This window comes from Colobus angolensis, unplaced genomic scaffold (genome assembly GCF_000951035.1).
Source record: "Colobus angolensis palliatus isolate OR3802 unplaced genomic scaffold, Cang.pa_1.0 Scaffold9, whole genome shotgun sequence".
Classification (NCBI taxonomy): domain Eukaryota; kingdom Metazoa; phylum Chordata; class Mammalia; order Primates; family Cercopithecidae; genus Colobus; species Colobus angolensis.
This window is the reverse complement of record NW_012122931.1, coordinates 10,918,764-10,934,102: the sequence shown is the minus strand read 5'-3', so window position 1 is coordinate 10,934,102 and position 15,339 is coordinate 10,918,764. Positions and strand designations below refer to the sequence as shown.

At 59.2% G+C, this 15,339-nt stretch overlaps 1 protein-coding gene across 1 annotated transcript in view; it reads right to left on the bottom strand.

Moving 5' to 3' along the window:
- Positions 1-15,339, bottom strand: part of NR5A1 (nuclear receptor subfamily 5, group A, member 1) — a 31,204-nt gene that overhangs the window by 5,044 nt on the left and 10,821 nt on the right. Inside the window, exons 2-6 of the mRNA XM_011931396.1 lie at positions 15,179-15,295; positions 14,964-15,105; positions 11,971-12,596; positions 5,076-5,195; positions 3,100-3,247 (exon numbers count right to left, since the gene is read on the bottom strand). Coding sequence (XP_011786786.1) covers positions 3,100-3,247; positions 5,076-5,195; positions 11,971-12,596; positions 14,964-15,105; positions 15,179-15,280 — 1,138 coding nt within the window. The 5' untranslated portion in view covers positions 15,281-15,295. The remainder of the gene's footprint in view (positions 1-3,099; positions 3,248-5,075; positions 5,196-11,970; positions 12,597-14,963; positions 15,106-15,178; positions 15,296-15,339) is intronic.

Sequence of the window (15,339 nt, the reverse complement as noted above, 5' to 3'; positions counted from 1 at the left end):
GGCGGGTGGAGGGACACCAGCACTCACAGCCAGGCTCTGCGGCCCAGGGCGGGGCCGCCCTGCGTGCCAGCTGGAGGTCTGCTGGCAAGCGGCCGTCCCTCTCCGGGTCCCAGTTTCCCTGGAGCCCCAGCTCTGGTGGTCTGAGTGGGATCAGGAGAAGAGCCCTCTGCTCCAGACCCTGGAATCTGCTCCAGCCCAGCTCCAGGTCTAGCCTGTGCCAGGGCTCTGGGCTGCCTGCCTGCCATCCTTTTCCCATGCTGCACTTAGAAGGATCTTGATAAAATGCAAATTTCATCATGTTACTGCCTGCTTAAAGTCCTTCCCAGGAGAAAGTTCAAGGTACCAGGCCCCGGCATTCAAGGCTTTGCCCAGCTCAGCTCCTGTCCCCTCGCCAGCCTCCTCCCCACCCCGTCCCCACCCCTACGGCCACACAGAACTTTCAGGATTCCCGGAACTTTGCACAAGCTGTTCCTTGAGTCTGGAAAGCCATTCATGCCGCTTGTTTTTTTTTCACCCAGAATGCTCTTACTCATACTGCTAAGCCCAGCTCAGAGCCCCCACCCCCCAGAAGCCTTCCCTGATAGCCAGGTGGTGCTGGTTTCTCCTCTCTGACCCAACCCTGATCACACTGAACTGATGGGGTTCCTCTTCCAACCTGGAGCTGGCCAGCCAAAGGCCTCTGCGGCCCCCCACACCCCTTTCTCACTGCTTGCCATCAGCTGGGGTCCTGGAATCTCCTCCTGTTCCTCCTCCGGTACCCCCAACCTCACCAGGTTCCTGGCTTGCTGGGCTCAGGGCTCACCCACCCACATCAGCCAGACCCATGTTCCTGTGCGGAAAAATAAGGCACTGTGCCAGTGATAAAGATAGAGACTGTGAGCATTCATTCACTTCATTCATTCACTTATGCATATGCACACTAACTTCATAATGGTGATTATGATTAAAACAATTCTGGCACATATTTCCCAGGGGTCAGCCAAGCGCTGGGCACTTTGGGGAATTCTCTTATTCAATCCTTGTAACAAGTTAGGGATTACTAGGAGGGTCACTCTACAGATGGGGAAATAGAGGCTCAGAGAGGGGAGTGACTTGCCCAAGGGCACACAGCCAGAAAGAGACCAGAGACCAGATTTAGAATCTACTCCTCATCCCTACCTAGTTCCCTTTCCTAAGCACTGTGCCACCTTGATTCTCACACACACAGCACGCGTGCGCACGCACACACCCTTCTCCCCGCAACTCAGCCTGTCCCAGCCCAGCACTGGAGCCTCTCCCACCCCTCAGGCCTCAGCTGCTGCATCTGGAAAAAGAAAGCTGATGACCAGCATGACATTAGGGCGGGGCACTTCCAGTTTTGAGCACGCCCACACTTGGACCCAAGAGAAGAGGGATCAGCTCTACCATCTTCCTTAAGCCCCAGAGAAGGAGGAGTCCTGGATTCACCCCCAGCGGCGGCCAGAGCTATGCCCAGGGCTTTGGTGGGAAGAGGGGCTGGGGGCCAAGACACTGTCCCTGCTTTTCAGGGGACACCCAAGGACAGACAGAGCCCTGGCAAAGAAGCCTGGTGGCTGGTAGCCCACCCTCCACCCACCCCTCCTTAGGGCCCTCCCAGTGGCCTTGTGATGGCAGCCAGGTCAAGAACTCTCACCTTACAAACCACCCAGACTCCTGCAGACACACACTCCAATTCTAGGTGCCTCCAAGCACCACTCTTCGCCACAAATTTCTCATGTTCCCAGATCTCCTGGTCCCTCCCCAATCACACACAAACTCTTCACACAGCCTAACACTTGAGAAACCACAAGGGTGTGAAAGTTCGTCGTTTGCACATGCCAGCACACTCACATGCACGGAAACAGACAGACGTTCGCGTAATTCCTGCAGGTTCCATGCCCCAACCACACAGACCCCCACCACGCATGTCTGTGACTCTATCCTGTGCCAGCCTGCTGAGTCTGGCAGGCTGCGGGTAAGGTGCTGCTGCCGGCAGAGGTGGGAGGGAGCTTCCCCAGCTGCAGCCAACCGAGTCTGGGCCCCTGAAGCTCCTGCAAGGATTTCAGGCCATAGCTCCTGCAGAGCCCTGGCTGGTGTCCTGAGAGGTGGCTTAAGGTGGCCTCGCAGATAAGCCCTCCAGTTACCAGCCTGTTCTGCCAGAGTCGGGAGACCCAGCCCACCGCACCCAGCCGCATGGCATGGAGGATGTCACCAATCGCGCCCGAACACTGGGCTTCCCACTTTTTGTTAATCCCCTCTGCCTCCGCAACACTCCCCACTCCTCCCTCTCTGTGGCAGGCACGCCCTTCCCAGACTGTGACTATAATGCCAGCCACCAAGACAATATCTTAATCCTGCCCCCTCTCCAGGTGATGAAGCACTCACTCATCTCTATTCCATCCCATCTGCATCACTGCAAAATAATTCATCCCCCAGAAAACTCCTATTCATCCTCCAAAACACTGCTCAGATGTCCGTCCTCCAGGAAGCCTTCCAGAAAGAGCTCTTGCTCCCCACCCAGGGTTCCCTAAGCCACACCCATCTCTCTGTCTCAGCCCTAACCACCCAGGCTACAGGTCTCTTCCCGATTGGCAAGGGACAGCTATGTCCTCAGCATCACCGGGTATGGGGAGGGCATTGGTGATGGCTTGCCAGGGAGTGAGGGTGCAGACTGGAGTGCCCAGGTAGGGTTGGGGTCAGGAGGGCAAAGGGAGGGAGACCCCCCCAGGTGCTTGGGGAGTGGGGTGGGTGGCCGGGCTGGACTGGCATGGGCAAAGGGGTCCGGGCCCCCAGGAGCTACAGTCAGAACCGGGGCCCCCTAGATCCAGGGATTAGAGAAAACAGGGACCCCAGGAGCCTGGAATAACAATCCCAAAGTCACATGGGCCACCAGATGGGGAGCCGTCCCCATTTAAGAGCCAGGCCCTGGCCGGGGGGCCCTCAGACCTTTGTTCACTGAATGAGTAAGGGAGGGGCCTTTCTCCCCTGAGGCTCCTTGGTGGCCACTCTGGCCAAAGCAGGGCTACTTTTCCAGCCTCACCCACCCTCCCACCGGCCCGCCCCTGGCTGTCTCCGCCTCTCTGTCACTGGAGCCACACTCACCCAGGCTGAAGAGGATGATGAACTTGAGGCAGACAAACTCCTGCCGGTCCAGCTGCAGCGCAAGCAGCTGCAGCACCAGTTCCTGTGCCCGCAACACCAGGCTGTGCAGCAGTGAGCCCGCCTGGGCGGCCACTGTGGTCAGCTCCACCTGGGGGCAGAGGGCACGGGGTGGGGGACAGTCAGAGGACATGGGTCCAGGCAGGGGGCTCTCTGATGGTGGATGGAGGGCTGAGGGCATGGATTGGAGGTGCAGGTCAGATGGGCTGGGGTCAGGAGGGCCCAGCCTTGGCACCGAGCCAGGCATGAGTGACATCTGTGCAGCCCCGGGGACCCTGCCGGGCCCACCCTTCTGAGCTCTCCTCAACCCGCCAGGCCCGGAGCTGAGGGTACCCACGTCCTGCCCGCGTCCACCCCTCCTTCACACACAAACCCCAGCACCAGGCCCAGTAGCACCAGCAGTTCAGAGGGCCCCTCTCTACACGCTGGGAGGGGAGGGGTCAGGGGAGGGCAGGCCTGTGCAGGGACACACAGACGCATCCACGTGGCTACCCAGAACCCCTACGTTCACACCTAGATGCTGGGTCACAGTTCAACCCAGAGTCTCACGCGCGCGCGCACACACACACACACACACACACACACACGAGCGCAGTCATGGGGTCGCCCACTCCGTGAAGTGAAGGCGCACACATGTGCACACGGCCACACCCGCCCTTGTATGCTCACACTTACAGCAACACACACGCCCATGTATGTGCTCACAATTACGGGTTGATGGGGAGACAGTGACAACCACACACTGATGTGTGTGGAGATTTTGCACAATAAAACACAGGCAGGCACACACACACAGGCCATTCCCATGGCCACAGAGACTCAGCCGGCTGCCGACACACACCGCATGCAGACTGCAGGCACCCGCACCCACAGGGAGTCCCAGAGACACCCTCATGGGACCAGTGCTGCTGCCCGTCCTCCTGCCCCTGATGGCCTGTGACACCGAGGCGAGAGCTGGAGATGAGGAGCAGGGGCCTGGGGGGGCTGGAGCAGTGAGCAGAGTCTGTCTCCCCCACACCACAGCACCCACTGACCCCACGGTCCCTCCTGTGTCCCCACCTGGGAGTGACGCTCCTGCCAGCAGGCTGGACCCTTGCCATCAACCCCCTTCTCTGCCTCCCTCCCTCCCTCTCTTTCCCTACAGCCCGTCTCCCCAGGTGAGTCCTCCTCCCTGGCTGTGTCCCTGTGTCCCCGCCCTGGCCCCCACCTCCCATCCTGACCCCTCCGCCTGCCTCCTCAGATACTACCTGGCCATGTCCCTCCTCCTCCTAAAGCTCTCCCTGGACCCCTGCTGCATCTGGACTTTCTACTTCCCAGATCCTCATTTCCTGCTCTAAGGGGCCCAAATTCTGACTTTGAGCTCTCAGGAGCCCTTTGCCCATTCATTCATTCATTCATTCATTCAAGATTTAGGGCCTGCAAGGTTTTGTCCGCTAACCCAGCCCTAGCAACCCTCCAGCCTCCCTGGTCTCTCACCTCATGCCACCCCATACCAGCACCAGCAGGGCCTGAGGGCTCCACGCTTCCACCCTGTCTGAGCCTCTCTGAGCCTGTGGTGGAGGTGAGGACTGCCCCCCCACCCCTCATTCCCCAGCCAACTCCAGTGTATTATTTCCAGACCTAGGGCCACCATCACATCCTCCTCCATGAACCTCTTCTGACCATGCCCACACCCCCTGAGCTGCTCCCCAAGAGCAGGGCTCCCAGGAGCCGGCGCCTCTCAAGCCTGGACCAGGGCTGCTCGCAGAGGGGTCAGGCCGGTGGGTGCCCCATGAATGTGGGGAAAGGGCTGGTAATCAGGGTGCCCAGAGCGAGCCCCGAGAGGCCTGGGTCCTCCTCTCCGAGGCCCTGAATCCTGGAAGTGCACAGCGGGGCCGGGGCAGGGCCCAGGGGCGGGGCGGGGCCCAGGGGCCGGTCACCTCCTGCCCGGTGACCAGCAGGATGCTGCCCTCCTTGCCGTGCTGGACCTGGCGGTAGATGTGGTCGAACACCAGCAGCTCGCTCCAGCAGTTCTGCAGCAGTGTCATCTGGTCGGCAACCTGGAAGGAAGAGGCACGCGGGGGGGCGGGCTCCAGCCAGGGTCCAGGTCCAGCCACCTTCCTCTAACCCCTTCTCCTCCCACTGAGACCCAACTGGGCGTGCGGCCTGGGCAAGTTAACCTCTCTGTGCCCATCTACCTGAATGTCTATGCTATCAAAGTGCAACGGGGTCTGGCCAGTTAACAAAGGGGTGTTTGGGGCTTGAATGGGCCAGGCTTCAGGCCCCAGCTCTGTCTTCGGTATGACTTTACATAAGTCCTGGTAACCTCCTGTGCCTCAGTTTTCTCATCTGTACAGTGGGCAAAGTACTAAGCGGACAGTCCAGTACATGTAAGGTACGCCATACATGTGATTAATGTCCATGCAGGTACTCTGCAAAGGACTCCTACAAATGCACGGCAAGATTATTATTAGTTTTGACATTGTCCCCATTTAAAAACCTGTGGTCAGTTACACTTCTGGCAGCCCCAACTGCTCAAACAGAAGCCATGAGGAAGAAACCAAGGGCTTCCCCGCTGGCCTACGCAGAGCTCTCAGGCTCGGGAGAAGGAGGGAGGTCCCACCTGGCCTGCGGTCAGGCCCAGGGCATGAGCAGGGGGGCGGCAATGGCCTGGCACCTGAAGCAGAAACGAACAGCGACAAGGGGCCAATTCCGAATGCCCCGGCTGCGGCCAGAGGCACTCGGTGCAGGGGCAGGGCCAGCCCCTGTTGCTGTTTGGAGTGTCCTTTGACTCTGCAGGACTCAGAGGCAGAGCCAGGGATCCCCTGGCCCCAATCCCTATTTTTCAACTGAAGAATCTGCCACCCGAAGAGGACAAGAGACTCTCCCAGGATCACACAGAGGCAGGACCAGGCCAGGGCCACGGCTGCCATTCCTGGTCCACAATCTCCACTGTGACAAAACGAGCCCTTCTGGGCATTCGGAAGCACACTGGGCACTGCAGATGGGCCTGGGCAGACACAGCCCCATCCCTCTCAGCCTGTGCCACTCCTCAACTGGCCACCAGCGACCCAACAGACACTTTCGGCGCACCTCCCTGGGCCGTGCCCTGTGACGAATGCAAACCACGACAGCCAACAGTCATTCCACCGCAGCCCTACGGCCCTGCGAGGCTTGTACAGTCACCACCCGCATGACAGAGAGAAGAAACTGAACAGAGAGGCCACAGCTCTGTCTAGTTCCAGATCTGCGCTCTTAACCACTAGCTGTGGAAGAGGACCTGTCACTCACCCGCCTTGCCATCCAGGAGTTCCTGGTCTCTCTCAGGCTCTTTGCTTCCTCTACAAATCCCTACCTCATCCCTCTCCTTCCTCGAGGCCCTCCCCACTCTCTGGATGCAGAATCTGCAACATCTCATGGCATCAGTTAAATGCCTCTGTCTTTGCCAATACCTGTGAGATCTGTGGAGGCAGAACTGGTGTCCAGCGCTTCTCTGGGCCTCAGAGCAGGGGTTAGAGTGGCTGGTGAATGGCAAGGTTCTCCCCAGGACAAGCACAGAGTGCAGAGGGCTCACTTCCCACCTGGGGCCAGGGGCTCAGAGGGGCCACTCCCCACCTAGGGTGGCTCCCAGTCAGAGGGGAGCTGGCCCAAGCCTAATGAACAGGAGATAGACGCCTCCCCCCTCCTCTCTGTTCCCCTTCTCTCCTGGGGCATCCCTGGGGCCTGTGTCCTCGGGCAGACAGAGGGGGAGAAAAGGAGAGGGAAAAGTCAGGAATTGCACACAGACCGGCCTCCGGGCCCACGTGGTGGAGAAGAGGGAGGTCTGTGTCCGTTCCCTCCATCCCCACCTCACCTCTGTGTCCAGAGCTCCCTCCAGCTCCCAGCAAAAGTTTCTTCCCAGAGCCCCTACCATCAGCCGTGGGCTCCCAGGCTCAGTCCTGGCTGGGAGGGTCCAGGAGAGACTGAGGCCTGGGCAGGGGCTGACTCAGCCATTGCTCCGTATTTCTCCACGAAAGTGCTGGCCACCATAGAGCTGTGGTTTCCAGGAGGGAGCCAAGGCTCAGAGAGCACCTATTACCAGACATGGTGCCCACTGCGGTACAGGACAGCTCACCCCTGCCCTGCTGACATTCTGCCCACATTACAGATAAGGAAACACAGCCTTGCCGGAGGTAACACTCAGGCTTCAGGCAGCTGGGCTCTGTCCAGAGGTTCCTACCGGCCAGGACTTCTGGGGACCCTGGGAACCTCCTGAGACCGGGTAGGAGGGGCCTGCCCAAGGGTCACATTGGCAGCAGGAAAAACTCAGGCCCACCTTGGGTCGCACAGGGCCAGGCTTGGCACCCCGCCCCTCGCAGGCCCACAGGAGCAGACACCCTTGCGCCCAGAATGAAGGCACAAGGGGGTGGGAAGGTGGCGGAGGAGCGATAAGGGGTAGAATGAGGAGATAAGCCACGCTTCAGGCCAAAAGCAGATGGGTCACGGTGACCCGGCTGGCCCAGCCCTGGGAGCAGACTCTGTACCCAGACCTTAGACCCTGGATGGGGCAGGCCTGCCCAGTGGGGCTGATAGGGGTGCCAGGGGCAGAGAGCCGCAATATGGTCGCTGAGGCTTTGGTGCCCCATGCCCTGTCTTCGAGTCCCCGTCCGGCCATGCATCGTCCACCATGCATCCTCCACCCTAATTTCCTGTTCTGTGAAGAAGGAAATATAATTTCTCTCTTTTTTGGTTAAAACATAAGAACACACATCGGGCTGTGTGGGAACTGGTGGACCTGCTGTTGGTTCTTCCGTGGATGCTGCCTGGCTGGGATCCCACCTGCCCCTTGGCCAACAGGTCTTGACTCACTGCTTTCCTTGGGTGGACAGATGGATGCATAAAGACACTAAACTCCAAAACACTCCCCACACAGATGAGAACGCGCACGCATGCATGCACACACATACACACACACCTCTTTTTATTTAAAAGAAAACCACAGGGCCATAGCTGCTAGCCCCTCTGCATGAGAAAGCAGGTGGCTAAGAGGTTCCTTTAACCAGAGAGGGTTGGTTTTCACTTTCCGAAGGTCCCTCCCTAAGCTAAAGGCTCCTCTACCCTCAGGCCTCCTTGCCACCCTGGGAACAAGGACATTTGCAGCCCCAGCCCTGGGGTCTCCACCAGCCTGGCCTGTCTGCTGGGCCCATCAGCCATCCATCCCTCCTGCCAGACTGCCACAAATCTTCCTGGAGCCTTGACGCTCTGCAGGCTGCCTCGAAGACCAGGTATTTATGGGTGCCGAGCTGACCTCCCTCCCAGCAGGGCCCCACTGGAGCCCCCTGGGGTCCGATCGGTCTGGCTGTGAAGGCCGGCAGGCTGTGTAATTCTCTGGTGGCTGACACACCACGGGCTGGCCGCCATGCTCTGCAGGCCGAGTGGTCAGTGAGGTGTCATTTGTCAGCCCAAGACTGACAGTTACTGCCGCTTAAATGAAACCGTCTATCTGGGCAGTTAAATCTGCTGTCAGTGGGGACCTCGGAGCTGGATGTTGAGGGTGAATGGATGTCAAGATGGGTCACTGGGCACTCCTGGCCCCCACCGCCCACCCAGGTCCTCCCTTGCATCCTCCCAGCCTGTCCTTTGCGGTAGGTGATCAGAGAGGCTGACTGCCTGGGCCCTGGACACTGCTGCCCACCAAGCAGCAGGTACAGGTGAGTTTCTGCCACCTTGCAGGGAAGAAGTTGCTTTATGAGCGCAGGACAAAGTGGCCCTAAGACGGTCCCGGAACAATCGTGCGCTCAGAGGAGCTTGGGTCCAATGTGTCTCTCCCGGCTGCCTCCCCGCCCAGGCCTGCATTAAACAGTGTGGCTAAGGGGAAGAGAGGAAGGGCGCTGCGACCCCACTTCATAAACTGCCCGCACTCAGTTCTTCCCCTGTCCTAGCTCACTAACCCCTTACAACAGCCCAATGGGGTGGACATTATTTCAACTCCTCCCATTTTCAAGATGAGGAAACTGAGGCCCGGAGGAGCGAAGTCACTTGCCCAAAATCATACAGCAGGTAAGCGACAGAGCTGGAACTTGACAACAGGCCTCTCTGCTTCTAGTCTTTGATATTCACTTCTGTGCCACTATCGGATCTAACATGCTGGGATTGTGTGTGATGGAAAAATGGAGACAGAGGGACCCCCATCCCACTTGGGAAAGAAGATGCGGGAGGAAGATCCCAAGAGGGCATTTAGAGCCCAGCATCAGACACAGCTGGGCCCCTGGCACCCCGGAGAGCTCAGCTGAGACTCCAGGACTCCTCCCTAGCAGCAAGATGTCATCAGCCTCAGAGGGCTGAGTGGGCCTCTGCTCAGAGTTCAGGCTTTGTCAGGGGAGCCCCTCCCCGACCCAGAACCTGGAGCCCCAGCCAGCCCCTACAGGCCATCCATCACCCACTGCCCAAGGACCCACTCCTGGTCCAAGCTCTGCTCTGGCCCTGCCAGCATCGCCAGCCCTGCTTCACAGGCCCATTGGAACTCCCAGAACACGATGCCTCTTCACATTTCGGGGCCTTCGCCTCTGCTGTGCCCACTGCCTGGAATCCCCTGAACCTTTTCTACTTTCTAGAAAGACACCGAACTGTTCTCTGACTTCCTTAGTTAGAGCTGTTTGCTCTCCCCCCGGGGTTCCCTCTGCCTCTTCTGTGGCTCTCAGAGCCCTGGGCACCTCACACTGGCATTATCTAGGTGCATGTCTGACTTCTCCTCCAGGTTGGCAGCTTTCTGGGTCCAGATGATTTTAATGTCCCCAGTGTCCAGCCCAAGGGTTGCTCCACTCTCAGAGCCAGAGAGCCCCCTCTTCTGTCTGCTAAGATGTGCCCTGTCTGGAGGTGGGGAAATGAATGATCAGCCAGGAGGGACACCAGAGTCACGCACACCCCTCCCACACCTCTGGGCTTTGCAAAGAGACACCAGCCCAGGGCCCACTGGACCAGTGGCAAAGAACTTCCACATGGTTGATGAGAGGCGCTCTAAGGGCTGGGCTGGTACTTATCTGCAAGGCCCCTTTACAGAAGCTGGTGACCACTGTTCATAATCCTGGGCTCAATTTAAAGACTTTGGGAAGGGGAAGCAGGAAGGTTTGGACCACGGAGAAGCCAGAAGCAGGAAAAAACACTCAGCAAAGCTGGGACAAAAGCCCTTCCCATCCTGCGTGAAAATCCCCCGGAGACTAGGAAGGCGGCCAGAGGAAGTGCCCTGCCCCTCAATCCAGGGTTCTGGAAGGCTGGGAATGCCCTGCTCCTCCTCCTCCCCTCTGCACAGGGGGTGCATGGGAAGTCTGGAGGGAAGCTAGCAACCAACCTAAGGGGCTTGGGGTCCTCATACCCACCAGGGCCTCCAGCCATGAGCAGAAGGCAGGTGGGAGTGTTCAAGACCCTGCCTTTTGCCTCATCCATTAGGTTGGACCAGAGAGGAGGCAGTGGTGAGAAGGGGCTGGGGTGAGAAACCCACCCCATGACAGACACATGGTACATCCCCAGGCCTCAGCCATGACAGGCCCTCCACAGTGGAAACAGTAGCCACCACCATCAATCCTCAACTCCCAGATGGCCCAGGCCCCAGTCCCGTGATGCCCCTAGGGCTCAGAGCACCCATCCCCGACCTACCAGCCAGGGCAGGCAGTGCCCCCAGCCCATCCGGCCTCATGCCCCTGGAGGAAGCCCAGGCCCAAGTGGCGTCAGCACTGACAATGCTGCTCAAGGCTGCAGTGGCCCCAGCGGGGGCGGGGCAACGGGCCCTGCTGTTTACACCCAGCCCCAGAACAGCCAGGGGGGCAGCCTGGGTAAGCCAAACACCGATAGCCCTGGGTGAAAGAGTGCCTGAATCCAGGCCAGGAAGGGGCAGGCCTTGGCCAGCTGGAGGGGCCTCTGGGGAGGTCTCAGAGAGCCAGGGCACTGGAGGGGCAGTTCTGGGGCCTCAGGCTCTTCAAGCCACTAGGTGGGAAGACTGGGAAGTTCTTTCCTGTGTCTGGCCTCAGTTTCTCTTGCTGCTTTCCTGATTACTGCAGCTTCAGGTACCTCAACCCAGGGGAAAGAAGGCCATGCCATAGAGGAAAGCTGCCTTGCCGGGGAAGATCAGTGGCAGACCCTGGAATCCCTCACCCACCTACCCACCTAGCTCCCTGAACACACACACACACACACACACACACACACACACACACGACCATCCAGCAAACACAAGATTTGCAAAGGCAGGAGGATCTTTCACCTCAGCTGTGAAGGAGAAGGGCCCACAAATGTCCCAAATTCTAAAACACTAAGAGCCCCCATCTGTGTGTGACGTTGGAGGCTGGCAAGGATTGGCAGCCTCCCTGAATGGGAGGACAGGATGGGCCGGATCCCCTTCCCAACACTGGGCTGAAGGCTGGGGAGACAAGACAGTCTCCCAAGGACTCAGCTAGTCCTTTGAGGGAGCCCAGAGTCTCAGAGAACAAGGAAAATGCGTACCTAGAGAGCCCCAGAACAGGGAGCCCCAGAGAATGAAGGAGCTGCAGAGACACCAAGAAGCAGAGAGACAACACGCCAGGGAGAGAGACAGTAGGAAGAGACACAGGCAGAGATCAAAGCAGCAGCGGCTGTGAGAGGCCCAAGGAGGAGAGAAGGACAGGGAGGGAGCGGGGACCCAAGAGGCTGTGATGGAGTGGAAATGCTCTTTAATGTCCCCAGGGTGGCCTCCGGGTCCCCAGGTACTGCCTGAAGCCAGTGGGCAGGATGGCCCTATCCGAAGGACAGTTGGGCTAAGGCTCGGGCAGCCGGGAGGACCATGATGCAGGTCCATCCTCCAGCCAGGCGGGAGGAGAGACTCACCTCCAGCTCCTTGAAGACCATGCACCTGCGTGCCCAGTCCACGATGGAGATGAAGGTCTGGTCGGCCATTCTGCACAGGAGGCCAAAGGCCGCCGGCTGGTCAGGGCGGCTTTTGGTGGGCTCCTGCAGGCAGCCCAAGATGCGGGCCCGCACCTGGTCCTCATCTGGCTCCAGCTGCAGCAGCTGCAGGATAAGCTCAGGCACATTGGGCCCTCCAGAGAAGGGCTCTGGATAGCCGTATGGCAGCCCAGGCTGTGGGGGGCTGGCGTAAGGCTCTGGGTACTCAGACTTGATGGCACGGCCAGGAAAGGCAGGGTAGAGGTAGCCAGCCAGTGGCCCATGGGCACCGGGCACAGCCATGGGCAGTGCTGGGGCCCCAAAGTCGCCCAGTGGCCCAGCAGGTGGACCGGCGGCCAGGCCCTTGGGCTCAGGCGCATGCAGGCTGGGAGGCAGCACATAGTCCGGTGCAGGAGGGGGCGGTGGGGGCACCCCCATCGGGGGCCCTGTTTCCAGCTTGAAGCCATTGGCCCGAATCTGTGCCTTCTTCTGCTGTTTCAGGGCCCGGTCCCGCTTGTACATCGGCCCAAACTTGTTCCGGCCACCCCTCATACGGTCAGCGCGCACGGCTGTGGGCAGGGGCAGAGGGTCAGGTTCACCCTCTCCAAGCCACCTCCCATGCTGTCCCACCACAGATTCTTTCCAAACAAATCTGACCGCTCTCTCCCCTGCTCAACATCCTTTCATAGCTCCCACTGACCACAAGGGAAGTCAGTCTCCTTTGCCTGGCATTCAAGGCCCTGCTCAGCTTTTCAGGCGATCCGTGCTAAGACCCCTCTCCTTCCACTCCACCTAACTCACCTCCACTCCTCTGTTTGACACATCTCCTTCCTCCTCCACCCTGCTTTCATTTTCCTTCTGACTCAAAAAACTGTTTTTCTCCTGAGCTTGCTGAACACCCAGACTCAATGTCACTACTTCCAGGAAGCACTCCTGGATTCACCCAGACGGACTCTACTGTCCTTGCCCCAGGTGCCCTGTCCTTGCCCACTCTTATCATGCTGAGTGGATCATGCCATGTGCTCCTGCGGGCTCAGTTCTGGGCTCAGGTGCCTAGCACAAGGCCTGGCAGGGAGATGGTGACCGGAAGGGGACCCTGGTCAGCTTTGTTCACCACTGGCCCCAGGGTCCAGGCGTTTGTTGACTGACCGCCTGACTGTTGAGCTCCAGCTGCAAAATGACTCAAGTGTCCTTCACTGGTTGTGAATGTGAAGCTGAGTTTAGAGCTGGCCAAGCCTCTGTGCTGGGGGAGGGGACCTCTCTTGCCAACTAGAAGCTCCTCCGCCTGGCCAGGAATGTGTCATCAGCCAGAACCAACAGGTGCATCTCTGCAGCTGGAGTGTGCCCCCAGCCCCTGCTCAGACAGAGCCCTACCCTGGGCTCTGGGTGAAGGGAAAGAGCAGGAGAGAGGGGTGGTGCTCAGCAGGGATGATGGCTGGGGGCCACCTGGCCAATCTGCCTTCCCCCTGGGCTGGGCAGCCCTGTGCCGCTCCCAGGCTGCATGAGAGTTTCTGCTGCCCACAGCAGCCAGATCTCTGGCCCCTCAGGACCTGGCGCTAGGGGCATGGGCTCTGGGGACAGGATAGGATGTCCCCCTCCCATCCAGGGGTCCTTCCTCCAGGTGGCAGGGCATGTGGTCTGCCACTCTCAGAGCCACCTGGGGCTTTCTACACTGTTCCAAAACCTTAATCAACCGCTGCCTGTTCAGCACACAGTCCAATGACCAGCCACCTCTAGAAGCTCAGATCTTTCCTGCTGAAACTTCTCTCCTCCTTTCTGGACTGAGAGCTGGGGTTGAGGATAGGGAGGCAAAGAGGGGCCTGCGTTCCTTAGGGGCAATTCAAGTGTCCCCCACTGCCCGGCCCCCTCAGGGCCTGGCTAAGAACATGACGGGAAGGAATCTCACTGGCTGAGTGAATAAACCACAGAGCCCTTCAGATGGACGGACAGACAAGCAGATGGGCAGCTGAATATGCGGGGGCTGGGCAGCGGTGGTGGGCAGATCCTAACGGAAAGCGTCATGGGCCTGACAGCTAGCCTGCGGCGATGAACACCCAGGCACCTTCAGCTTTCCTACACCAATCCCCACACTCACTCGCTGGAGGAAGGCACTGCCGTTAAGCCCATTTTTCTTTTCTTTCTTTCTCTTTCTGCCTTTTCTTTTCTTTCTTTTTTATTTTTATGTATTTATTTTTTGAGACAGGTTTTCCCTCTCGCCCAGGCTGGAGTGCAGTGGTGTGATCATAGCTCACTGCAGCCTCGACTTTCCAGGCTCAAGTGATCCTCCTGCCTCAGCCTCCTGAGAGCTAGGACTACAGGCACATGCCACCATGCCCAATTACTTTTTTGTATTTTATAGAGACAAGGTTTCTCCATGTTGCCCAGGCTGGTCTTAAACTCCTGGGCTCAAGTGATCCTCTTGCCTCAGCCTCCCAAATGCTGGAATTACAGGCATAAGCCACTGCATCCCACCAAGCCCATGTTTCAGATGGGGAATCTGCAGTTTAGAGAGGTTAAGGATTTCGCCCAATGTCACCCAGCCTGACTGACAGTGCTGTGCTGGCACTGGGACTTGGCCTCTGCTGGCTGGAGTTGGGTATTGTTGGGGGGATGGGGACCTTCTCACAGAGGGAGGAGCTCTGCAGACCCTGTGCTGGGGCCCTGGCAGGGGCTGGGGAAAGGGTCATCTCCATAGGGTTCACTTTTGGATACTTCTCAGCCCAACCCAGATTGGCCTTGCCAGAGTCCCTTCCCGGCCGGAGGCCCACCCAGCGCCAGCGCCAGCGCCCGGTTCCCTTGAAGCGACTGGGCCCTAATGTTGCACCAGGGGCCTTCGCGAAGGCCAATGGTGCTATCCCCTCAGCCCCTCTCCCACCCCCACCCCCTACCCGCTCAGGCTGTCAGGGGTCAGGGATCCAGGCCCGTGTGGCGCGCACCTTCCAGGCGCATCCCCACCGTCAGGCACTTCTGGAAGCGGCAGAAGGGACAGCGCTTGCGCTGCGTCTTGTCGATCTTGCAGCTCTGGCTCTCGGTGCACGTGTAGTGCTTGTTGTTCTGCACCGTGCGCTTGAAGAAACCCTGCGGGAGCTGAGAGTCAGCGGGGCCCCGCCGCGCCCGTCCGCCGCACCCCTGCCTCGAGCCCGCGGCTCACCTTGCAGCTCTCACACGTGAGCAATCCGTAGTGGTAGCCGGACACCTTGTCCCCGCACACGGGACACAGCTCGTCCAGGTCCTCGTCGTAGGAATAGTCCATGCCCGCGGCGTCCGCCTGCGGAGGGACAGCGGGTCAGGGCGGGCCGGCGGAGACCGGCA